Consider the following 24,601-nt stretch of genomic DNA (forward strand, 5'->3'; position numbering starts at 1 on the left):
AGTCTACTGAAGTTCTAGAACAGTCAGTTCTTGCCTCTGCATTATAGAATATTTTTATCAAGGACCTGAAAAAAAAGTCACTGGTGGAAGTTTGTACATGATACACAAACTGGGCAAATAACAAAAGGGTTACTATTACACAGTAATCTGGATCAATTTGTAAGCTAGATTCAAGCAAACATTAAACAATTCAAAAGAGCCAAACATAAGGTCTTCTACTGAAGAACCAAAGGCCAAACACACCTGATGTGGGATTATGTTAGGAAGCGGCAAGTCAAAAAAGGATTTAGGGGCCACGGGGATCATCAGGTGAAGGCAAACTCCCAACACAATGCTATAGAAAAAAATACTACTGGGGTTCTTATACTTGCAGGCAGAAATACTGTGTAGAAGGGGACTGCACTACTACTTTTATCGTATGTTCAGTGTTAGCACCTCCATTTCAAGAACAATGTTAGACCCTCAAGTGATTTCTGAGGAAGCAGGATTGGAACCAGAAATCCTGGCTTATAGACAGAGAGCGCTTGCTCCACGACCTTAAGAAAGAGAAAGCTAAGGAAAGGCTTGATCCCAGTCAAAGTACCCACATTTTTGGGTGGCATTTCTATTTATCCAACAGTGGACATAACAAGATTTAATTGACCTGAAGCTGAAGTCTATTCACGCTGGAAATAAGTGGACATTTTTTAAAGTAATTGAATATATTTAGACACCTTAATATCTTGCTGTAGGGAAATGATCATTGATATTATTCAAATCAAAACCTTCTTTACTCCAAACCAGAATTTGCAGAGGGAAATTCTATGGGACTGTTACACAGGATCTTGGGCCAGCAGGCTACAGTAATCCTGTGAGGTCTTACAGTCCTAGAAAGCACGCTGGAAATAGAACAGTATTCTCACATATCCTTCCCACAGACCTTCTGCAACCCCCTGAGGAAAAGGCACACCTCAAAATCCCCTTCCTGGCAATCAAACCCCCTTCAAATGGCCACAGGGACCCATGCCGACAGCTTGCCACCACCCTGCACATCAGATATGTCAGCGTAGTGAAGAAAATCAGGAGAGTGATGCTAATACCAGTAGTGTGCAGAGGTCACGCTCTTCTCCATAAGTATTAAGTCAAAGGGAGGAAGCACAGAGAAAAGAGGAGGAAAGGGAAGAGGTGATAAGAAGTGGGAGGTTTTAAACTAATTGCTCCTGGGCTGCAATCCCCTCACCCCTGCTCCCTCTGTCCTCCCTGTGCCCTGCACACGGGGTGTGAACAGCTGCACACGCACCCTCTGCCAAGGCAGATATAAGTGCATCAAAAAGGGCACTCTGACTTTTACAAAATGCATCTGCCAGAAACTCTCTCAAGTGCAACATGTGCCAAGCCCTGCCCAGCTACAGGCCGGCTCTGCCTGCTAATCTGCCAGGCTGAAGTGCCCCCTCATTCCTCATGACCACAGCCAAGCTTGCAGACGCCCTTCAGCTGGAATTGCTGCACACAGGCTGTGAATTTCATTCCCCTTGTTCAGCCTTCCACTCACTCTCTTGCACTGGCCAAAGAAATTCAACCTGCAGCCCATGCCGAGGAGTTGGGAGACATCCTGACCATATATCACAAGAGAAGGTGGGGTGGCTGCAAGGCTCCAATGCTGCATTTGGAATTTAGTTAATTATTCTGTCGATGAGCTGTAGTTAGCAGTTATGCCTCCAAGGACTAGAGAACACAGGGCTATATGGAATAATTTCCTACTGTCTTTTCCCCTGAGCAATAAGGTCCTGCAGAATCCAGGGACACAGCCAAATTTGTACATGGATCCTGCAAGCCTGGGAACAGTTATGCATATTTTAGCTGGTGAAGCTGTTACCTGCAGCTCAGAGTTCCACAAATTAGCTACGAAAAATGGGGTCATTTGAATGGACTTGATTTTCTTGTCTTACATTTTAGTGATCAGTCAGAGATCCTAGGCTGCAGGGAACGAGAGCAAAGAAAATGTTCTCACCCTTAGGACTGGTTCCTCCAGGCTCACAGAACAAGTTCACAAAGGGGGAGAAGCCTGTAAAATCCTTCCTGTGGCATACGCACCCTTCTTCGCCAACCTACTTTTCATGAGACCAAATTAATTTAAATACACTTGTCCTTGCAAAACCAACAGAAATGGTATCGAGCTTAAGGCAGCGCACACTGGTACTCCTGACCTCTGCCCAACTCTGCACAGACCATTCACCACTGGCCCAGATGACCTCCCTCTTGCTGGACCTTCTCCAGTACAGGTGCAGTGCAACTGGAAACTCTTCACAGAAAAGTTTTCCAGTCTCCCTCCCTGGCTCTTTCCTCACTCCCTGCCCTCCTCCCCTGCAAAGTCCAGTTACCTCCAGCTGCTTGTGAGGATTTCCACTCTGGCTGCAGAAGCACAGCTTGTTCTTAAAGATGAGACTCAGAAGAGCAACACGTGGGATGAGGAATTCAGATCTGTGGAGACTGGAGGACCACAAGATTTCTAGCCAAGAGGAACACTACTGCAACACTGTCTCCATCACAGCCCTGCAGGGCAGCAGCTATCTTCCCAGGAACTCAGAAAAGCAGTAATCCAGTTTGCCTGCAGTGATGTTTCCCAGAAAAATCAATTTTCCTGTGCTAATCCCTACCCCTCTCTCCAAATGCTAGACACAAAGTAAAATAGAGCAGAGGCCCTGACACAAAGAACTTGCAATCTCATGTACAAACAATAGAGCTGGCTCATTTGTCTTCCTAGAGGGAAATAAATAAATGAATAAAAGCCCCCCGAGACCAAATGCGTATTTTGCTGATGTTCCACATCGGCAAGGCAGGGTACAACCCTTGCACACATTTCCCAGTGCAAAATGAGCTACCTGGTGTAACTAGAGCTCTAAGAGAAGTGCCTGCTAGAACAGCTCTGCTGGCCAGGGATTTCACCTCCTCACACCCCTGACTGACAGGTGTCTGGAGCAGAGACCAGCCAGGAAAGAGCATCTTACTGGGATTAAGCGTGCATGCCACAGCTATTAAGGAGTCAGCTGTTACACTGACTGCGAGGGGCAGAGGAGGGGTGGTTTGTCTGCAGTTGGTTCTCCCAACCCTCCCCTGGGTCAGGTGCAAGAGGGAGCGGCAAGAGATTACTGGTGCAAAGCTGGCCAAAAACCAATTCTGAAGAGTTAATTAAAAGGAGAGGGAGATCACGAGGCAAACAGGCAGGGCGAGGAAAGAGGGTGAGCAAAGGCAGAGCTGCAAGTGAGGAAGAAGCAATTTGCAGGGGGAGCAGAAAACAGAGTTGACAGGCATAAGGAAAAGGAGGGGACCCAAAGCATAAGCGGGGCCCAGCCAGGAGAGCCCTGAAGGCAAGGAAAAGGTGTCATCGGAGGCAAGCAATGGGTACAGAGGTCCCTGCAGAAGCCTGCTGACCTATTGAGGGAGGGTGCAAGCGTGCACAGAATTGAAGAAGAGGTGGCAAAGGTGCAGAAAGGTTTCAGCAGAACTGATGCCAGCAGGGAGGGCAGATACTGCAGCTCTCCCTTAGAATACAGGAGGGGAAGAAGGGAGGGATGCGAGGGGACTAGAGAGAAAAGCAGGGGGTCGGGGCAACCCAGGCACGCAAGCACAGGGATGGTGGGGCAGCCCCCAGCACTGACCTTGCCATGTAGCCCAAGACGTGGGCCCGGATGACTATCGCTGCTTTCCTCAACTCCTCTTCCCGATCCTTCTCCAGCTTCTGCTCAAGAGCTTCCTTCAGGAAAACCTGACGCCACGGGGAGGAGTTTCAATAAACACAAAGAGAGGAAAGAAGTCAGTCCCCGGGAGAGCCGGGAGATTTCATCCCCGGCTGACCAGCGCAGAGTGCGCTCTGTGTCCGGGCGCCCGCGGCCGCTGCTGCCGGCGCTCCAGCGCCGGCCTCGGCACCTCGCCCCGGGGCGCCCGTAGTCAGAGCCCCGGGAAAAAGTTCTCGATCCTTCTCCAGCTTCTGCTCAAGAGCTTCCTTCAGGAAAACCTGACGCCACGGGGAGGAGTTTCAATAAACACAAAGAGAGGAAAGAAGTCAGTCCCCGGGAGAGCCGGGAGATTTCATCCCCGGCTGACCAGCGCAGAGTGCGCTCTGTGTCCGGGCGCCCGCGGCCGCTGCTGCCGGCGCTCCAGCGCCGGCCTCGGCACCTCGCCCCGGGGTGCCCGTACTCAGAGCACCGGGAAAAAGTTCTGCAGCTACAAGAGCCAAACTCTGTGCCCAACCCCCGCCTCCCTCACTCTGTGGTCAAGACTTAAAAGAGAGAGAGGGAGGGAGCAGAGGAAGGAGGGAAAGAGGAGGGAGGAGGAGGAGAGCCTGTGCTTGCGCCTGTGATTAACTCTTTCCCAGCTGACCGCTTTCCCTGCACGATCAAGTACCTCCCTGCAGCAGGCACTGATACCTACTTGGGTGATTAAATATTTTGCAAAGAAACTCCTCCGCATTTCAAGGAAAGGGAGGAACATTTAGGTTTCTAGACTCCAGGAAGCAATCTTAACAGCAGTCCTAATAATGGAAGACAGTCGAAAGCTAAAAACCCTGTCGAGGTGCAAAGCTGAGCATACCCCAGTCCACCGGCTCTGGGTGGAAGCTGAAGCCCTCCACCAACCTCCAGAAACTCTGAGGTGGAGATGCTTCCTTGCTGAAAAGGTTCAGCAATGCAGCATGTATTAGGGGGAACTGAGCCCCAATGGGAGAGGTCGCCAAGTATTACTGATTGCACTTCAGTGTCCAGTATTTTAATTCTCAAGCATCTTCCACCACCTGTATTTCAAACCTCTGCTCAGTGCTAAATGCTTGTGTGAGGGATGACGGTGCTATCTTAGAGACAAAAGAACTGAGATACAAGCAAGATAAGGGCACGTTTACAGGAATTGCGATGACATATCTGAGCTACTTTAAATCAGCTGGCTTGCATTATGTTAGCACAGAGTTCAGCATTAAATTGCTGAAATAAATGCTCTGCTTTTTGAGATGGACTGCAGCCTGCATGGAGCTCCACGGTGCTGTGGGTACACTGCTAGCAGTACCCAGCCTAGATTAAAGTTGGCTAAGGTATGTCCATACAAGCTGCAGTCACAGCAGCAACTGCCATATGGCTGCGCTCGTGTGACCTGCTGCCTGACATTGGCTAAATCACTGCCAGGGCCAGCAGCAGAACAGACTACGCTAGGAAAGTGCTGCCCCACTTGTTAAAGCACTGCCGTGAACACAGGCTGTGAGCTGACACTCATCAATCTGCAGGACTACATTAATCAGTAGAAACCCCTTACAAATTTATTGGATCCATGTGGCTATGCTGAGAGGCCAGAGAGACGTTCAGAGATTTGAACAGTCATTTAGTCCAGCGTTCTGCACAAACTCTCCCCCTCCCCACTTACCTCCCCTTATGTCTCTGTATGCCTTCCCTTCCATCACTGCTTTTGGCCTCATCACTTATTTAGGCTCTTTTTTCCCTCTGCAATGACCACCATGCACTGAAACCTCTCCCTTGGTTAGTACCCATTGCCAGTGGCTTCCCTGGACTCGAATTTCTCCTGGGGAGCCATTTCCATTAAGATGGCCTTAAGAAACGAGCTGTTTTGTAATGACTAAGTAACCGTGGGTAGCCTTAAAAGAAGGTTCATTATCAAGGTACTGCCAACCATGAAGCTGGCATCCTTCCCTGCAAGTTGCACATCCACTCCCTCTGTCAACTTAACAATCTTGTAAAGACTTCTTTGAGGCAGGGATTGCTCTTTCCATTACATTCCAGAACCAAGTAGCAGTCACCCATTTCAAGAATGCAACCAGCAAAACAGTGTCTCAGTCCATTATCTTCATCAAATGGCAAAAATATTCAGTCCGCCAGTATTTCGCTAGCAAGCATAGACTTTGCTGTGCCAGTAAGAAGGGGGGGAAAAAGCTAACTTTGAAGCATGCAGAGTTCAACAAGACCCAACCCTAATCTTATAGGGTTTTCTATATGTGCTTGAGAGTGAGGGGTTAATCTCCAATAGCATAACAATATCTAGTTATAAGCTATTGGCATTTTGAGGTTTTTTTTAGACTCCTGTAGATGACAAGGAAGAGTAAAATGTATTCAAATCCAGAAATATTTTTGATGCCTTTTGGAAATAATTTGGAAGGTGGCCATTTCTTTGTCATAATCCATAGTCACTGTCTGAAAACAGGAGATCACTTTCATCTGAGGAATGAATGATTAAACAAAACATACGAAGTTACTTCTATCATATCTGCTCCTGTTAGACACTGGCCAAGTTTTAAACCCCAGTGCAGCACCACAGTGCTCCTCACACAACCTCAATGTCTGCATGCACCATCAGTGCAACAGTGAACATGTTAAGGTTACGTGTAGATCAGCAGACACAAATGTAACTGCGTGTGCACCCATGTGTACGTAAGTGGGATCATATGATTCTTGGGGACAGCACTGGGAAAGCAGGAAGTGGGTCACTGTGACCTGGATGCCAAGTAGTCTACAGAAACCTCCTCCTTCAAACAGGCCCTGCAAAACAGCAGGTTGAAATGTGGAAATGAATGCTTTCAAACAGCAAGAATTACTGTGTTAAACAGCCTTAGGAAATCTGTGTTGTGGGTATGGGCAAGTATGGCAGAAGGTCCAGGTGCACTGAGGAAAGGGGCACAGAAGCTGCTGCTCCATCCCAGCACATCCCCAGTGAAGACAAGGGCACCTTAGCACAAGCTCTTCCCATCATCACCCTCTTGTTTGCATCCAAGCCCTCATCTCTGCCATGCCACCAGAAATAAACAGCCTTATATACATTAATACCTCTTATAAACATTAATTTGACAATTGCCAGCACAGCAGCTGCTCTATTCTTAATGAAAAACACAAAGATCATCCTGCCCTTCCTCCCCCATTTCCTTTCCCAAGCTTCACAATCCCTTGCACTAATTCACAGAGTCTTTTCCTTCCTCCTCCAAACAATTGCTAGGGATATAATTATCCTTCCATTCATTTTGCAGGAAGTATTCCCCCTTCTATAAGCCTTGCTCTTCACCCACCCCTTATACTTCTTCCTAGGTTACATCCCCATTGGCCTGTCACACCTTTTTCAGTAGCTACTCCTGACTCCATAAGCCAAGGTTAGTTCTGGGAATCGCCACCTGGGTACCCAGAGCTGCACCTGTAGCAGCAAAAGTGGCAGCAAGGGCACACAGGGGACTTCCTTTCCAGGACAATGACCTACACCCTTAGCTGGTAGCTTCACTTCACCCTTACCTGAAAACCTCTGGAAAAATCAGGGCTCTTGTTTTCATTGACCCAAGTTTTCCAGGCCTGTGTTACCTAGCACCAGCTAAAACATGAACGCAGACAAAGCACTTTGTAATCCAAAACCAAGACACAACAGCTGGATACAGGCAGCAGGGAAGGGACTATCGGGAAGCACCACTGCTCTGCACGGCCTCGCCCTGCTATCTGCTTTCCTAGGGGCAGGCTTTCTGGAGGCACTGTCACAAAGCAGAGTTGCAAGAGGGGCCTCCAAGGGAGCAATGAAATGGCTTTGCCACCATCTGAGCATGGGAAAAAGTCAGGCAACTCATCTGAAGAATGAAATGGCAGGGCAATGGTGACAGCGCCTTGGAGCAGCCAGGGGCTGGCCAGCCATTCAGCATGGCAGCAAGGGTGGAACAGGCCAGGACAGCCTCGGAGTGATATATTCTTTAGAATAAATAGAACTGCTTCCCTCTACCAGGACACACGTCTCTAATCCAAATCATGCTGAATATAAAATAACTTCTACAACCAAACAAGATGGCTCAGCTGCTTCCCAACTCCTTTCAATTTTCCTTCTCAGTCATAAAGAAATAAAGAGATACGAAGACTGCCATTCATAATCATTTCTTTCTTCCCACAATATTCAGACCTGACAGCAACCAGTGCCCTAGCAGAGAGAATGCTGTTTACCAACATGCTGCATACAGCTCCTCAGCCAAGTTTTAGTTTATAGGACAGAATTGTTCAAAAAAATTACATTAGAGTACGTCCAGTGTTTTTGGCAAAATACAAACACATTTTGTTTGCCACAATTTACCACCTATATTGTTTTTCCAAAAGAATTTGTTCGTGCAGGTCAAGGAGTGAGTGAAAACACACAGATGGACTCAGTCCTTCAGGATGCACAACAGGGACTAAAGAGAAAAGGGATCCTATTGCTGCCAAGGGCTCAAAGCAGCCTGGATTTCCTGCTTGTCGTCAGTCTGTTGTAGTCCGTGGACTCCAGCTATATAGCTTATAACCTTTTATACTCTAAAAGGTGAGTATATGCATGTGAGTTTGGTCCTCACATGCATTTCCCTGCTGCCCTTCCTGTAGCCCAGCAATCTTCCATCTCTTGTCATGCTAGGAAGAAAGTTAAAACTCAATGTTTACCAGCTCTAACCACCTCTTTTCTAAAGCTTCCCAGGCACAAGCAGCTCTGCAACACACACACACTCCACACAGGTTTTAACACTAAAATGCTGTGAGACTGGCAGCCACCCCAGCAGTGTGGGTCATCTAGGGACAAGAATGACTGAAATGCTTCCTGGTTTGCAGGGGCCAGTGAGGAGACACCAGATTCCCAAATCAGAGATGGGGAACACTTTAATCATAGAGTGGAAATACAGCTAAGTGATAAAACCTTCTTTCTCGAACATCAGCGGAGGCATGTGAAGGAAGGCCTTAGAAACTTCAGGTTTACACATCTGCTTCCCACAGCAATGGCCAGTGGTTTCCTTGGTTGTCACATAGAGTTCATAGCCCAGACTACCACCACTCCTCTAAGAAGGGGAGAGATCTCGCTCTCTAAGAAACATTATAGTCTATCCGCTCATTAAGAAATGATTGCTCAAAGCAACAAATATAATTATTTGATCTGCTGGACAAATAAAATGTGAATTTTTACTAGAATCACCTCCAGTTCCATTGTGACCCTGGAAATATTCTGAACTACTTTTTTGAAGGCTTAAGGGCAAAAAATGCAAGAAAAGTTGCTTCGATGGACCACTATCTGCTCCGGATATGAACTGCATACCCACTAATTAGAAATGCTGTCTGCACTGGACACCATCCATCTTGGAATATTCTTTGAAGAATTCACTACAGTATCTGGAAAGTTGTGATAGAGACAGATTTCTACAGCAATATACTCACAACGCTCACATAGATTTCTGTGTGAAGCTGTCTCAAAGCTTGAAAAAACTCAGACTGAAACACCCAGCTCCCTCCTCATTAAATGAAAGATAATGGTACATTTCCAGCTGGATGTCTGGAGAAAAAAAAAACAACTCCCCCTCCCCCCCAAAATCCAGACTATACCAGGCAAGAAAGAAGTGTTAAACATTCACCAAAACAGAAGCAAAATCCAAATTATGCAAGTGGGGAGAAGCATTTGGATACCTTTTCCTAGAAAATGTGTGCTAGCATCTGGGCTAACTGCATAAACCATCAGCTGAGCTTCCACAGCAGAAGGCTGTCACACATCTGGTGATCTAGCTACCTATTCACAGTTTTGAAATATACCAAGCAGCAGCTCACTGCCTCCTGCAAGAATTTCGGTTAGCCAAGCAGAGCAAAGTATCTGGCACAAGAAGCAAGAGTTAATGGCACACATTGCAATTGCATACAATGACACCCATGCTTGTTCTCCTTGGTTCCTTAAATTGGATCAGACACAACAAAATCAATCTGGCTTGGTCAATGAGAAGGAGTTTAGACAAAATCAAAAAGCCTTCCACATCTCTAGGTACATAACACGGGTAATATTTGAGGTGCTACAGGTCAGTGGCACAGTCCAATGTATTTAAAGGGTGATCACTACTCTGCCCTTTCTACTGGCTTGAACCTCACCAGATGCAATCGCATCTCCTTGCAGCTGGAACAAAGCCATACCCTGCCCGACACTGATGAAGTACCTTGGTTTTACCCAACTGCCATTCTTTCTTGCTGCTGTCATAGGTCTGAAGAAAGCCTGCACACACAGCTTTGCTGTTGTCTGAGAAACTTGGCTCCTTCACAAGCATCTTGTACCTAAGAACCAAACAAAATCTCATGAGACTATGTATGACAGTAACCCATCCCCCACCCCCCCAATCTTTTAACTCTAATTATCCTCCTCCCATTAGTCCTTCTTCCTCTGGGACCTCCCTTCTTCATGTTTGCCTTTCAATTTGGAAATTTCCATCCCCCAACCTTTATCTGTTCCTACCACACTGGCAATTATTGTTGCAATCCCAGTAATAAAATACAAACTCAACAGCATTTTTCAGCAAAGAACAACTTTGTCTTTCTGAAATGTGCTTTCATCAGACACAAGTTATTTTGTTCAGTATAGGGGTGGCATTTAATGCTCCAAGAGACAAAGGAAGCAATGTTCAATGGTCCCTTCTAGCCTTAAACTTCAAGATATCCTTTTGATGCAGCTAATTAAAAGAAATAATCACTCTTTCCAATATTAATCATCAACTATACTGTCCATTAAAATTTGCTTCAGCCTGCCAGATTAAAGGTTTTAAGTATGATATTTTCTTTTTACATATTATGACCAGCTGGGTTTCACAGCATCACACAAGCAAATCTATGGCAAAGCTACAAAAAAAAAATTTAAAAAATGGACCAGCTGGCTATTTATGGCAAAGCTACAAAAAAAAAATTTAAAAAATGGACCGTCTGGCTATTTTTCCATTCTGACTTTTACCCTAAAGGCAAGTCTCCAAAAGGACTTCCAAATGAGTCTATGATATGGGCAATAAGGGCATGGTTAGAAAACCATCCCACAAATGATCCATATCAGTAACAGCAGTTATAGAAGGAACAAACATATAGAATCGTATACCTTGGGGCTGTTACAGCATGTGGTACAATGATAGCAATTACCTGCTGAGAAAGTCCTGGAAAAGGCGCCGTATAGGGAAACCTGCTCTCCGAACTTTCACTGTCTCCAGCATCCCTGAGTACCGGAGCTGATTTAGCACCACATCTGGACTGAAGAGGTTCGGTGCCTACATAATGATCCAGATTCAAAAACAAATAAGAAGAGAGACAGAGTAAGTGTTGATCTTGGTATTACTTCTTTGCTGACTTGAACAGTGACTGTTTCTCTGAGCACAGTCAGTCACGGGCTGTATATCCCTTTCTCTGTAGAAAGTCAACCCTGCACATTTGGGCATGCCAGGTGAAAAGGGGGAAGTTTGGGTCAAGGGGAGAGCAACCTCGCAACACTGCATGGTGCAGAAAAAGGGACGAAAGGGAGTTGGGCAGATCCTGGAAAAAAACAGTCTGCAGACTGCTGTCATAGTCGGATCATGGCAGTAAAGCAATGATATAACACGTTAACACATACAAAATGCAGAACTATGACTCAGTTCTCTTTGCAGTCTCTCTCCAGTCAAACTGGAGACAAACTGCAGAATTCCTTTCTGGCATAAAACCCCCATCAGGCTTTCCTCTGCCATATCGTACACGGTTTCAAAACACACACAAAAAAATGATCAGTTCAGAGCTCCCCACATAATGTAGTTAGCAGCATATCCTCCCGTCACAGTTCACAATACAAGCGAGAGCCAGCCTGTCTCTAAGCACTGTGACTTGCTCATGAAGCGTCCACCTCCTCTGCCTGAGAGCCAGGGATCTGCAGGAGACGCTTCCTACCGCACAAGCTCTGCATTCCAGAACAAATTGTCTACAGGCACCACAAACAGGAGCAATTGCTTCTTCTACCACAGCTCTGGGCTCTGCACAAGCCTGGTTCATCTTCCAGGCTTCATAAGCACAGAAAGAGGCGGGAATGGCTATATCATATCATACTCAGCATGCAGTCTTTTCATCTGATTACCAGGAGGAGGGTGTATTTTTCCTCAACTATAAAACAACCAGAAGGAAAAAGGGAAGGTGAGGGAGAACTGCTCTTATGCTCAGTTTGGACCCTGACAGAGGCACCTGTCAGGCGTTTGTGCAAATGAGCGCTCATGAAGGCCTGTGTCGCATGCATATATCTTGCTGGAAGACAGACTTGCCTTTTCTGTATTTGGTTTGATGCAGCGGATGAAGAATGGGTTGGAAGTACTAAGCGTGGCCATCAGGGAATGGAGAGAATCCTAAAAAGCAGCAAGACAAAACCCAAAGGATCAGTCACTACAGGAGGGAAGTGGCTACATTTGATGCAGTAGGGTCTTCATGCAGCCCTCCCATTCCTAATGTCCTTTGACTCTGCCTATCAAAACTTCAGTAACCGAGGAGATCCCTTCCTGTCTGAAACATACCCACAGTTAGTTTACTCTAATATTGTTTACATGGCCATCCTTGTTCTCAGAGCTGTATAGTTGATGTGAGTTATTTTTGCAAGTCTCTCAAACTTTAAATATAGGAAACTAAAACTGTGAAACTAACAGAAGGTTTGCAGACAATCTAGGGGTGTGAGATTCATACCTGCAAGGTCACCCCAATAAGGTTTTATTGGAATTGCCACTATCCCTGTAAAAGATGTGGCCTAAAAGGACACATACACTTAGCTGAAACACCAAACCAATGTGAAAGATCAAAAAACCTCAAGAACTTCATATACTTAGCAAAGTATTCTTTTCCTCTGCCACCCTGCTCAGTCTTAGCATCTCACATTTTACACCAGACAGAAATCCTTGGGGCAGTGGCACTGTCTTTTTTTAGCACAACATTCCTGCATAGTGCTGGACACAAAACAAGGATGAATGACTCCTCTTGGCTGCAGGCCTTGCTTTACCCATCTGCTCCTCCCCAGAAGCCTGCTGCTCTCTTGGAAAACATCCTACCCTGAACTGGGAACTGACAGTCGGTCTGCGCCTCTGGGTGCCCATCTTCAGTGTCTCTTCACTGCAACGACTGCAGACTCTTTCGAAAAGGTCATAGATGAAGTCCAGCCTAAGGGAGAAGAAAAGACTTAAAGATGATGCAAGATACGCACCACCTGTGAGAAGATGGCTCTCTTTCTCAGCTACTGCCCTGTCCCAGTGTGAAACACCTCATTTTTATTCCTGCTGTGCCACAGAGTGGCTGCATGAGGCAGTTCAGCTGAGCATTTCAGTGAGGAAATTAATACTTTCAATGCGGCTGCCCAGACTCCGTGGGCTGCCCTGAATGCCACACTCGGCTGCAAAGCCAGAAACCCCATCTCACACTGTCAAGCAGGATATTACACAAAGGAAGATCTCCATTCTGGCTAGGACACCTCCCCTCAGGCAAAACTACCTTGAAGGTACTCCAGCTAGACTGTGTGCTGTCATGCCCCTCCCAACCTAGCTCTCATGGCTAGCACCCATGACATGCTCATGCAATTGCAACGACAGCCCTTCTGTGGCCAGAGGACTTCTAGAGCTACCCTCAGTGTAGGTCAGCTCTAGTAAATCTTCCACCATTTTGCCACTCCTTAGACAGTGGTCCTGGTTCTTAGGAAGTTGCACAAAGTTCTCCAGCACTGCTTGTGCCAGTTTATTTTATGACTGCTTCTAGCAGAATTTCCCTTTCTGGCTTGTTGAAAAACCCTGAGTCCTTCTATTATGCCGGACAATGATGACCACAATTCTGGCTTCAAGCCCTGTGTAAAATGTTCCCCAGATGCCAGTGTCAAAGTAAGGCAGCTACGAGCAGCTCATACTCTCAGCTCCCTCAGGTTGTTTCAAGGCTGCTCACAGTGCAAACTCTGCAGCAGGGTTGAGAGAAGATGCAATTCTGAAACAGTCTCATCAGGCTGGAGCCCAAAGGCAATACATAGACTGTGGTAAGAGGCATCTGGTAGAGTTGCTACTCAAAAACTTCTAGGGTCCGCCATGTTATTAAATGCTTCTCTCCTTCTACTAGGCCCCACCTCTGTCTTTCAGACCTTGCTCAAGGTCAAAGACAGCTCATTTCTCTAGGGTCATGTTGCAGCACTGGGATATATTAGGGGCCATGCCCGGTCCCACAGCAAGGGCTCAGTCTGGCTCAGGATAAGGATGGGAGCTCTCCACTAACAAGCAGGCTGGAAAACAAGCAGCCTCTGTACAAAGGCTGGCATTTGACAGCATGGCAAAGAGCCTTGACTCGTTCAGGGGCAAATTTGCCATTGTTAGGACAGGGAGGTAAGAGGAAGAAGAGGAAAGGGAGAAGAGAGGAGGGAGAAAACTAGCATTGCCTGGAGGGATTTCTGTCACGCTTTTATAGGTCTTTTCAAAACTGGGACAACAGGAGCACTGATTAAATCTGTGCCTCATCTGACTTCTCCAGCTCTCCTTTCTTTTGCCAGGACACTTAAGCACAAAGAGAAGAATGATAAAGAATGATGCCTGATGCTCAGACAAAAGCAACTGCTTTCCTTGGTCTGGTTATTACATGAATGTGGCTTAGTCCAGCCCAACAGATGTGGCCTCCTCACAAGCATAAGGGGGGCATACCTGCTGTCTTTCAGCATGTTTAAAATGTCATCTCGAAAGGTATCTCTGTTCTTCTCCAGAAAACCTCTCACATCATATAGCACCTGCAACGCAGACAGAGCCACTAGAACAATGCCGTACAAATCATTAAGCATTTCTACATTAACATGCCAATATACAAGACCTCCAGCAGAGCTACACAGTAACGCTGCAGGCACGTGCCAAGATCTGAATTTTTGGGGTCAAAGAGCTCCAGAGCTCTGCAGTTACTGGCAAGAAAGTGGCTTTTAGCCATCAATTAAAAAAAAAACAAAACACAAAAACCCCTCAAAAACAGGAGTGAAGTGAAACAGCTGCAGAGATTTGCCTGGGGTGTGTGTGTGGGGAAATCCTCTGCAAGGTGTGAGGTACTCCATTTGCTTCAGGAAATACTAACTATGCCACCCAGTGCCCTGACCTCCCAACCACTAGTGCTCAGCAGATAGATATGATTCTAGGAGGAGGTTAGCCCTTCTTTAGTGTGCAGGTGCCCTCCCTTGACACACCTCCATCTGCTCCATATCTCTCCACAACAAAGAGCAGCATTTAACCTTGAAGGCTTGGAGACCTTTTCCTTTTTGCAATAGGTATTTAGCCTTTTCTCCTCCTCCCCAAAAGTAAAATTTTCCTTGCGACTTTTACTTCGGGTTTTGTTTGTTTGTGAATGTCCAAGAAAAGACAACATGAATAACAGAAGTAAAGAGGAGTTTATCCCCCAAACCAAAAGTTACCTGAGAAACTGAAATAAACGTCCAAGCTGCAGAATATAGTACTGGAGAATGACATGCTATTGTAAGCCCATCACACTCCCTGTGCTCTGGTATGGGGCACTAACTGTGCGGAAACACACAGCTCTCAGAGATATTCTTGATTTTTGCAATCTAAAATCCAGGACCTCAAGCCCAAGATACACCAAGCATCTCACAGATACACCATGAACACCTACCTCCCCAGCATAATGTCTTATGCCAAACTGATGGTCTGTTACCCGAGGCTTCACGTAGTAGTGGTTGCTCTGAAATGAAAGAAAAAAGTTGTCTTATAATGCCGGTGTAAGAATAAATAGGCTCAGTCAGGAACTCTGCCATGACTATGACAACACTGGGATGGGCAAGGACCTTAGCTGTTTCAGAGCCCGACCACATCTGCTGCAGCTATCTGCAGTTACATTACAAATATGTTATTCCAGTAAGATGGAAAAATCCAGCCCTTCAAGGCATTCCTCATGTGAGCAAGGGCTTGCAGAATCAAGGTTGGGCAGGCATGCCATGGATGAAATGTTAATTCTTGCGTGTCTGACACCTGAGGAGACTGGGCTCCACACAAACCCTGTGGTGCAGGACATGGGATCAGGATGCAGGGAAGATGGCAGCTTTGCAGAACACCTACACATCTTTTCTTTGTCAAAGAAAATATCATACCAATCTCCTGTCTTCCTCTATATTTCATCTTTCTTTGCACCTCTCTTCCCCTTTTTTCAATATTCATTTTTTCTTTCTCTTACTAGCTGTTCTACTCTCTGATTTTCCCCCTCCTTTCTTTGTTCTATGAAAACCGTTAACTATGTAAGAACAAGCGTGCTGCTTGAGACCAATAGTCCAGGCAGCTGAGTATTCTGCCTCCAGCAGTGGCTATATAGGGTACAGTAAGGATAAGGCAAGCAAATGATACTTTCATCCTAATACTCTCTCAAACTCCAATTATTTTCATGAGGCCTGCCTAACTAGTAACCCCAAGTGGATTTCTCTTTGAAATACTTGCCCATTCCACACCTGAACCCATGCAGACTTCCTGCATCCAGAGTGTCCTTTCGCAGGGAGCTCTCAACCAACTGCACAGGGAACTACAGCTGGTTGGTTTTAAGCCTGGCTCCCTTTAGTGCCATTTGTCTTCTCTGAGCCATGTGTGACCTTTAAACCCACCACATCCCCCCTAAGTCATCTTTTCTCCACACTGCAGGGTCCCTTCAACATAGTTTTCCATAACACTGAAGCTGTCCCAGACCTGTTGTTTATCAGATCTGATATAACCCCTTCTTGAGTTGAGGGGCCCAGTACTGTACACTGTTCAAAGTGCAGGTGATCCATGGATTATACAGTGCCATAACAATGTTTTCTGCTTTTATTCTGTTTCTTTCCTAGGAATTTCTAATACTTGATCTGGGTTTTTTATTACTACTGAGCACTGTGCTGATGTTTCCATGGAACTATCCATCACAGCATCTGTCTGGGTCTTGCTCCTGAAGAGCAGCGATCAGCTCAGGGCCCATCATTTCAAATGTGAAACTGGGACTGTTTTCCTTCAGACACACCATTTTACATTTACCTACACTGCTTTTCATTTTACAACCCAATCTGTCTCATAAGGCCCCTCACAGTCCAGCCTTGCCCCATGAATCATCAAAAAACTGCCATCTCAGTGCTTGTATGGGACAGTCTTACAGGCCTCACTCCATTGAGGTAACTGACCATTTACATTCTGTGAATTTGCCCAATAGTGAGATAAGGATTACAGGCCTATAATTTCCTAGAATACTTTCTAAAAATTAAAATAATTTCCCACCTTCTCAGATACAAGTACTAAGAAAATTTTAAGTAAGATGTTGCACAATACTGTTAGTAATTCAGCTCTTTCATCTTCAAGTTCTCTTAGCAGTATTGGGTGGATGGCTTCTGACCCTGACAATTTGTTAGTGCTATTGAAAACTTTTTCATTGCCTTTTTTCCTTTTCAAATTGACCCCATTTCTTTGCTCTTCCCTTTCCCCAATCCAGTCATCTTTTTCCAGCCACAAACTTCCCTCTCTTCCACTCCAAACATGACTGTTACTGACTCTCTCATGTGGATTGGCACCCTCCTCTCCTCTCCCTCTCTACAAAGCCCATACATTTCACCCGTGCCTCCAACACTTCTGGTTCCTTCTCCCATTGCTCCCATTTGCTCCTCTCACCAGTTGTATCAGAGGTCATATTCTCTTAAATCCCAGCTCTATGCTTTTCCTCCTTAAGCCTATTGCAATCCACAGAAAACACAGAGAAGAGGGCTAGTTCTCTTACAAGGTCCTTCGGGCTTTCCAGCTATGCTGGCTGGATGCCTTCCAGTGCTCTTCTGGCCAGCACTAGAGACTTTAACTGATACAAAAAACACTTTCACCTTTAAAAAATGCAAACCCTAGAGCACTATCTACTTCATTATTCCTCCCTGCACTCCAACTCCTCAGACTCTTCCATCTCTTGTAAGCTCCCTAGGGTTCCACATTAACTGCTATCCCCTCAAAGCAGACAGAGGTGACACTATGAACAGCTTAATCAAAAGGCTACTCAATGCACAGAAATCAACAAAAATAGCAACCAAAATGTTGTGGGGTATAAAGGAATGCAAAATAATACTAACAGTCTCATGCTGCTGTACAATAAACCACAGGTACTTTCTTACCAAGGGAACTGCATTCTGGTCTGATTATTTATCTCAGAAAAGAATAGAGAAAAGATGTAGAGGAGTTCAGAGACAAACAGCAGAAAGAAGGAGGAGCTTTGAAATTTCTCCATTTGGAGACAAACTGAAGAGGTTGGGGCAGTTCAGAAAGAAAATTCAAAAGAAGTGGTGTATTAAAAATATTCATAAGTTCTATATTAAAAGTTAACAAAATACCAACAATTATAAAAAAGGTAAATCAGGCATTCTCATATACCTTGACCTCTAATACAAGGGAAAGCCACAGCGGACTAAATTGAAGGCATCAATTTAAGCCTAAAGAAAGGAAATATTTCCACAAAACTATGCGTAAATAGCCAACCAGAAGTCATTGCTATTGTGTCCAATTTGTAGTCATGAGTATTGCTAGCAGAGTTAGATGCAAATATGAAAAATGAGGATATCTGCATCTATGCCAATTAAAAAAAAATTGTCTGATAAAGGATACAAATTTGTATGTTTTCAGGCTTGGATGAAGCCTGAATTAGAGGCCTAGGAAACATATAAGCTGACAATGTTCTTACTAAAGTAGTAAATTATTCCCTAAGTGCATGCTATAAGGTTTAATATGTTTTGTTTTCAGTCTATTTGCTATTAAGAAGAACAGTGTTGGCTGTACTAGAGACAGGGTAAGAGATTGCTACAGCAATCTCACTGTGGTTTCTGTGTCCCCAGGATAACTTTCTGACCTGCATGAAAAAGCCCTTCTACTGCTGTGTGCAGAATACAAGAGGAGGAAAGAATTTAATTAATTAGGAACAATAAGAGAACTTTCATTAAAAGTCATGAAACAAAAGCCATCCCCAGCCCCAGGAGACAGAGATTTGATGTGCTGTGGAGCAGACTCCTGTGAGTCAGCTGGCAGGAGAAACCCAAGCACACTGTGCAGCCGCATCCTGTGCCTGGGGTGCTGCCTCGTGTCCCGTCACAGACCAGCAGAACCTGACCTCCATCCCATGCTACAAATTCAAATCTCCTCTACCCATAGCCTGTGGAAGGCACGCTCCCTCTCTCTATGTGTGCAAGAGACCATTTGCAGGTTTCTTCACATACTACTTTTGTTCAGTGCAGCCTTATTAAACACACGCAGGTTTGGGCCTAAGGCATTTTAGATTTCCTGCACAAAGCACATTTTTTACATCAACAAAACCTTCACTTTCGTTTTTGAAATGCTGATGGGGCTAACATACTGATTATTTGCCTGTCGGGTTATTTTCTTACTTACCATATGCTGGCTGTGAAGTTTTTCCAGAAGGGTGTTGTCTGTGCCTTTGGGGAACCGACTCTCTTCATTCACCAAAGCCAGTAGACCCAGTTTCTACAGCCAAACAACAGACAGGCTTTTACAGTCAGCAAAAGCTCTAACTACACAGCACCAAGCCAAGAACTGGAGATCTGGACAGCACATTGAGCAATAACCCCTGAGTTAAATCCAGCAAAGCTCGAACTGAAAGCAGAATTCTGGCCTGTCAATACATTCAGCAAGCACAACATAAGTGGAGATTATTTATAAAAAATTCACATTAAGGTTTTACTTAAACGCTGCTCCCTGTCTAAAACTCTGACAACCCTCCCTAAGCTTACTCTCAACAATGAGCAGAGATCTGCTTTCTTGAGCTGGGACTATGGCTAGAACAGCTCATACTTTTGCCAGGTCACAATGGGAAGAGATTCTAAGCAACTACTTGTTTTTAAAACCAAGAAACCCCAGGGAAGGTCTCCAGACAATCACCAGCCCCCGCTGTGATCCCTGGAAAGTGTCACAGATAACTGCTCACCTTCTCGATAAGGTCCAGGCACTCTGCATTATCCATCCAGTCAATGGCTTCCCAGTTTATCCCTTCCCTGACAGTCAAGAACAAACAGAACAAAGATGTGAAATGCAAGATCCAATGCCCTGAGGTGCAGAACAGAAGCAGCTGAGCACGACAGCTGTCCCGAGACTCAAGACAATTTGCAGGAATTAGGCTTTGCCATGGCTGAGGAAAAAGAATAGGACACACTATGCACTGCTAACACAAGGAGATGGAAGTAGGACACAGCCTTTCTTATCCATCCCGGTGATTTAGACTGATGCTTATCTTGTAGTCATTGAGCAAATTCCACACCAAGCACTAAGAAATTGTAGTTGTTCTCAGTTGCTCTTTCAGGAGTGATGAGCATCAGCCCAAGTGGTGGTGATGATGGACAGTTTGCTACACAGCTTCAAGAGTCAACTGCTGACCCACCAATCTGGAAAGCAGGCCTGAAGCACGTCTGCCAGAAGACTGAACCACAATTCATCGGTCCACCAGAAGAAGAGACAGGAGCAACTTTTCAGGGAGAGTTTTGAAGAGGGTGACACAGATAAGCTTTGGCCTGACATGCAGGGGACCTACAGGGTGGCCCTGCATCTTTCAGAATGGGAGCTATGTAGGTACAGCAGTGCGATAAGTGTGCTTTGAAAATCATTCATGAAATTCTGTAAATCTGTGCTGAATATGTTTTCCCCGCCTCTTACCACCTTCTTATACTCCCATAATACAGGCCATTTCTGTTTTCAGAATTCAGAGAAGCCTGGGAATAACTCTTGCTCAGGAATCCAAGGAAGACTGCAGGTTATGTGTGAAGCTACTTACTGACATTCTGATACAGACACCTTTCAGGTGAAGGCTAACATTTTGAAGATAGTGAAGCTGTTGTCTACAAACCCTTCAGCCTAGGCTTCATACTTTCAGGTTCAAAGCATTCAGAAACCTGTGTGCAACAGTTGGAAGCAGCAAACCGGAATAATTTCTGAAGAATGGAAAGAACTATCTATCCCCCACAGGAAACAGAATATCTTATCCACTTAATGACAAAAAAATATCAGTTCACAGCGTTTCAGATTTTTGCAACAATGGGTGTCAGACAGGCCATATATTTTTACAAAAAGACCTCTTGGATTCCTTCTACGAGCGAGAAGACCTTCCAGAATTGAAGGGAGCAGTTTTCTGAAACAAATCAAATCACAAATGAATCAAGTTGTCCCTAGTGCCATAGACCCCTTGTCTAATCGAATGATGAAATACTTGGAGCTACTTACTAAACCTGAGGAAGCAGAGCTGATACTGTGAAAGACGAGCTTTAATAACATCACCCTAGAATAACTTGATGAGTAGTCAATAATAAAATTCTCTTGTTCTTTCCAGAGTTCAGCCACAGAACTTAAACTCCTATGTAATCATCAGGAAAAAATCTTTTGTCACGATGATACCATTCTTAACACAAGCTTCCTGCAATGGTGGGATTGGCCTGAGAAGCGAGTGAGTGCATAAATAGCCTTGCAGTTTTGTAATCTTTAGAATTTCATGAATTGCCTATTCAACAGCCTCCTTTTACAAGGCTGCTCTCATTTGCCCTCACTGACCCTATTCAATTGCTTCATTCACAAACATAAAGGCTTCTGTTTCAGAGCAAGAACTGAATTATTTGTCTAGCAGCCTTCTCTAGAAGCAGAAATACTCTAGAACATCCCAGGTACTTCACAAAATACAATCCAATATGAAGCCCACAGAAGAGAAACAGCTGTGCAGAAGGCTCCATGCTCTTTAAGCTCAGGAAACAGCCTGATTTAAATCTCCTTGCTGAGGAAAAGAGCCCTTTTCACAGCAAAGGAATCTCTAGGACAGAAAGAGCTGTCGGGTATCTATCCATCTATCTTTAGGGACTTTACTTTTTGCACACCAAGATTCCACCCGCATAACAACACCACTACCTTAGGTAAATCATTGCTGAAGTCAGTAATAAGGACAGTGACCATGTGTTCTAATGGGTTAAAGCCCAAGATCTTCCAATTCAGCTGAGAGATAGAAGGGAATCTTTTGTTTGGAGACAAGTGACCTATGCTGGCAAAGCACATGGACAGCGCTTACAGACACACATCCACAGTCAGGGTTGCACTAAGGCCCAGCTGCCTCTCCTGCCTTAGCAGTACGGACTGGCGACCACAAAGGAGGAATGATGTCCTGCATTCTACCACCCATGAAAGCAATGGGGGGCCACTCCCTCCATTTGTCACCTGTTGTACTCCAGCTGCTCCAAGGAGAAGATGTGTTTGTTGAAATATTCCTGGAGTTTCTCATTTGCATAGTTAATGTTAAACTGCTCAAAACGATTCACCTGTAAGAAGAAACAAAGATTATAAAACTTAACATTCTTGTCCCTGGGCTCTAAAAGAATCTGTAACAGCGATGGGGAAGGTGCCAGGCCTGGAATAAAGCCAGAGCGCATAGAGGCAAGGAGCTTCAGATGGACATGAGGAGGAGAGTATGGGGAGGTCCACTAGGAGAACAGCTTTTGTAGCTCATGCAAGGTTAATTCAGGAGGCCTAAATGGTAGTAAAGGATGCTAAAGACAATCAAATTTCTCTTCTTCTTAGGAAGAAAGAAATATAATTCCCTAAGTGTTAGGTCACTGGGCTTTCTCTTCTGTGAAATATCTGAGCAGTCGCTATATGGCTGCTCAACATACATCCCTCATCAGTTGCAATCAGAAGCATTACACAAAAGATTCTCAACACGAGACAAAACAGATGTAAACAAACAACGTGCACGTAGGAGTTGGACATTTAATTTGTATACAAGTCAAAATTTCAATATTACCTATCACAGCACATCTGCTTAGGGTCTGTGTCACAAACCAGACCTTGAACACCAGCCTACATTAATATAGGTGGCAGAAATGGGCAGCTAAATATATCTTGCTGCTCCCAGAGGGAAGTGGCAGTGGAGAAATCCCAGAATGCCCTATGCTAACCTAAACAGGATACAAACCTACCAAAATTCCTTCCCATTTGTACTGACATCTCCAAAACCAACCCACCCTGCAAAGACAAAATCCTGACCTGAAAGTTCTCGAAGCCAAAGATATCCAGGATGCCCACAGACTTAAAGTTTTCCTTGCCTTTGATCTTCGTATTAATCTTGCTAATGAGCCATGAAAAACACTGGGAATACAGCGCCATAGAGAGGGAGTCCCTGGAGTCAGCTGCCTGTAAATGCAGAGAGAAAAAAATGAGTCACAGGGAGAAGAGAAGGCACCACAAATCTCTATGGGACTTCAGATTCCTCCACTCCTCTTTAGATGTCTCAGCCTCTGTACTGGTTGTGCACGGTGCAGTATTTACATGTACAGTCAACATTCAAGTTTGCAAAAAGCCCAGCCACACACAGATGTACCATAAATGACCTTTGGGTAACTGAACTTGAGAGGCTGAAGAAGTAGCAAAATCACTGACATCTTTCGGAACAAGTGCTGGGGCAGGGAAGGTGGCAAAATACCTCATGACTAAACCCACAGCAGTCATTTGTATCACCTGAGCCAACATTTGCAGTGACAGGCAAGGTATCTCGGTTCAGTACTCCTAGTAGAGCTGTCAAACGGGTGTCCACTCAGTTTTTCAAAAACTGCTAGGGCAGGATTTAATATTCTATCACCAAGTTAGCCTCAAAAATTCCCTCTCCAAAACATTCCTGCAAACAGCATTATCTTACTAGAAGCCAGGGTAGGCCAGCCAACAGCCAGGACACATGCCCCAGAAGAGCATGGGTTGAGAGACCTTTCTGGAGCTGACCCAACATCCCATGCAGCAATCATAGCTAAGTGTCAGAGGTGGAAAAAATAACTTAAATTGTGATCACTAACAGGCAGTAGATAATTGGGTGCATGTAAGTGTGTGGATGAATGTCCAAAATTGAACTTTTGAAATCTCAAGCAAAAGCCTGCTACTTGATAGCTGTAACAGGAATGGGCTGGTTGTAAGTTTTGATAACATTTGGACTAAACAAAAGTGGCACGCCCCAAATCCTCCAATTAATAAAGAGACATGAGACAGAACCACTAATTAAGAGGCTGATCGCATGCTGTCCTTCTGCACATAATACTATTTAGACTGGGAAACCAGAGCTTAGGGTTCTGGAAAGAAGAGGAGACCCAAAATAAGGGTTCCCATAAAGAAGACATGATCCCAGAGAGTAGAAAAAGGGGCCAGGAAAGAAGGCAGCAAAAATCTTAACTGGAAGAAAGATGCTGGAAGTGGGGAAAGATCCTGGAGATTAGAGACACGTGGAGACAAATGTCAGGGTATGCCCAAGGACCTTGGCTGGTAGCTCCTGAGACTGGTAACTGCAAGGAGCTACACAACATGAACCAACAAAGCTTTCTACCTGACCCTCCTGGACAAGCAGCAGTCTTCCTACTGGGAAAAGAAGTTGACATCTAATGAACGTAATGCTGAGGGGTGAGTGAGCAAGTGTGTGAAATAATCAAGTAGGGTAAAAACTATAATCTTGTCATTTCATAAATAAACCACAGTATCTAGATCAATTACAGGTCATTTACTCTCTCACCTGTGACACCAGGGTAATTCCTTCAGTAGACCTGACCAGCAATGACAGAGATCTTCTAAATGCACCCTCATCCTCTTCAGTTTTGCAAGCCTGAATAACGTGACCTCTCCTGTTCTGCTTTGTTAATGGCACAGGCCAACTGCCTCTGAATCTTCCCAGCCCCTCTCAGCAAGCTCCTGAGGCCCAGCCTGCAAGATCTTCCTTTTCACCCAATCTCACTGTTTTTCTCCTCCTTTCTCTTCCTGGATAGTATCTCTTCTCCAGCAGCCAAAGGCCTACGACACACAGCAACCTCCCTTATCCACAGAACAGAACATTCCAAAGCATGG

At 45.1% G+C, this 24,601-nt stretch overlaps 1 protein-coding gene across 1 annotated transcript in view; it reads right to left on the reverse strand.

Moving 5' to 3' along the window:
* Positions 1 to 24,601, reverse strand: part of LOC103895356 (unconventional myosin-X-like) — an 83,656-nt gene that overhangs the window by 32,279 nt on the left and 26,776 nt on the right. Inside the window, exons 12-22 of the mRNA XM_009274915.1 lie at positions 22,769 to 22,915; positions 21,944 to 22,044; positions 19,683 to 19,749; positions 19,130 to 19,222; positions 15,378 to 15,446; positions 14,414 to 14,496; positions 12,797 to 12,905; positions 12,026 to 12,106; positions 10,887 to 11,011; positions 9,926 to 10,040; positions 3,639 to 3,745 (exon numbers count right to left, since the gene is read on the reverse strand). Coding sequence (XP_009273190.1) covers positions 3,639 to 3,745; positions 9,926 to 10,040; positions 10,887 to 11,011; positions 12,026 to 12,106; positions 12,797 to 12,905; positions 14,414 to 14,496; positions 15,378 to 15,446; positions 19,130 to 19,222; positions 19,683 to 19,749; positions 21,944 to 22,044; positions 22,769 to 22,915 — 1,097 coding nt within the window. The remainder of the gene's footprint in view (positions 1 to 3,638; positions 3,746 to 9,925; positions 10,041 to 10,886; positions 11,012 to 12,025; positions 12,107 to 12,796; positions 12,906 to 14,413; positions 14,497 to 15,377; positions 15,447 to 19,129; positions 19,223 to 19,682; positions 19,750 to 21,943; positions 22,045 to 22,768; positions 22,916 to 24,601) is intronic.

Source organism: Aptenodytes forsteri, unplaced genomic scaffold (genome assembly GCF_000699145.1).
Source record: "Aptenodytes forsteri isolate BGI_AS27 unplaced genomic scaffold, ASM69914v1 Scaffold255, whole genome shotgun sequence".
In the NCBI taxonomy this organism is placed as follows: domain Eukaryota; kingdom Metazoa; phylum Chordata; class Aves; order Sphenisciformes; family Spheniscidae; genus Aptenodytes; species Aptenodytes forsteri.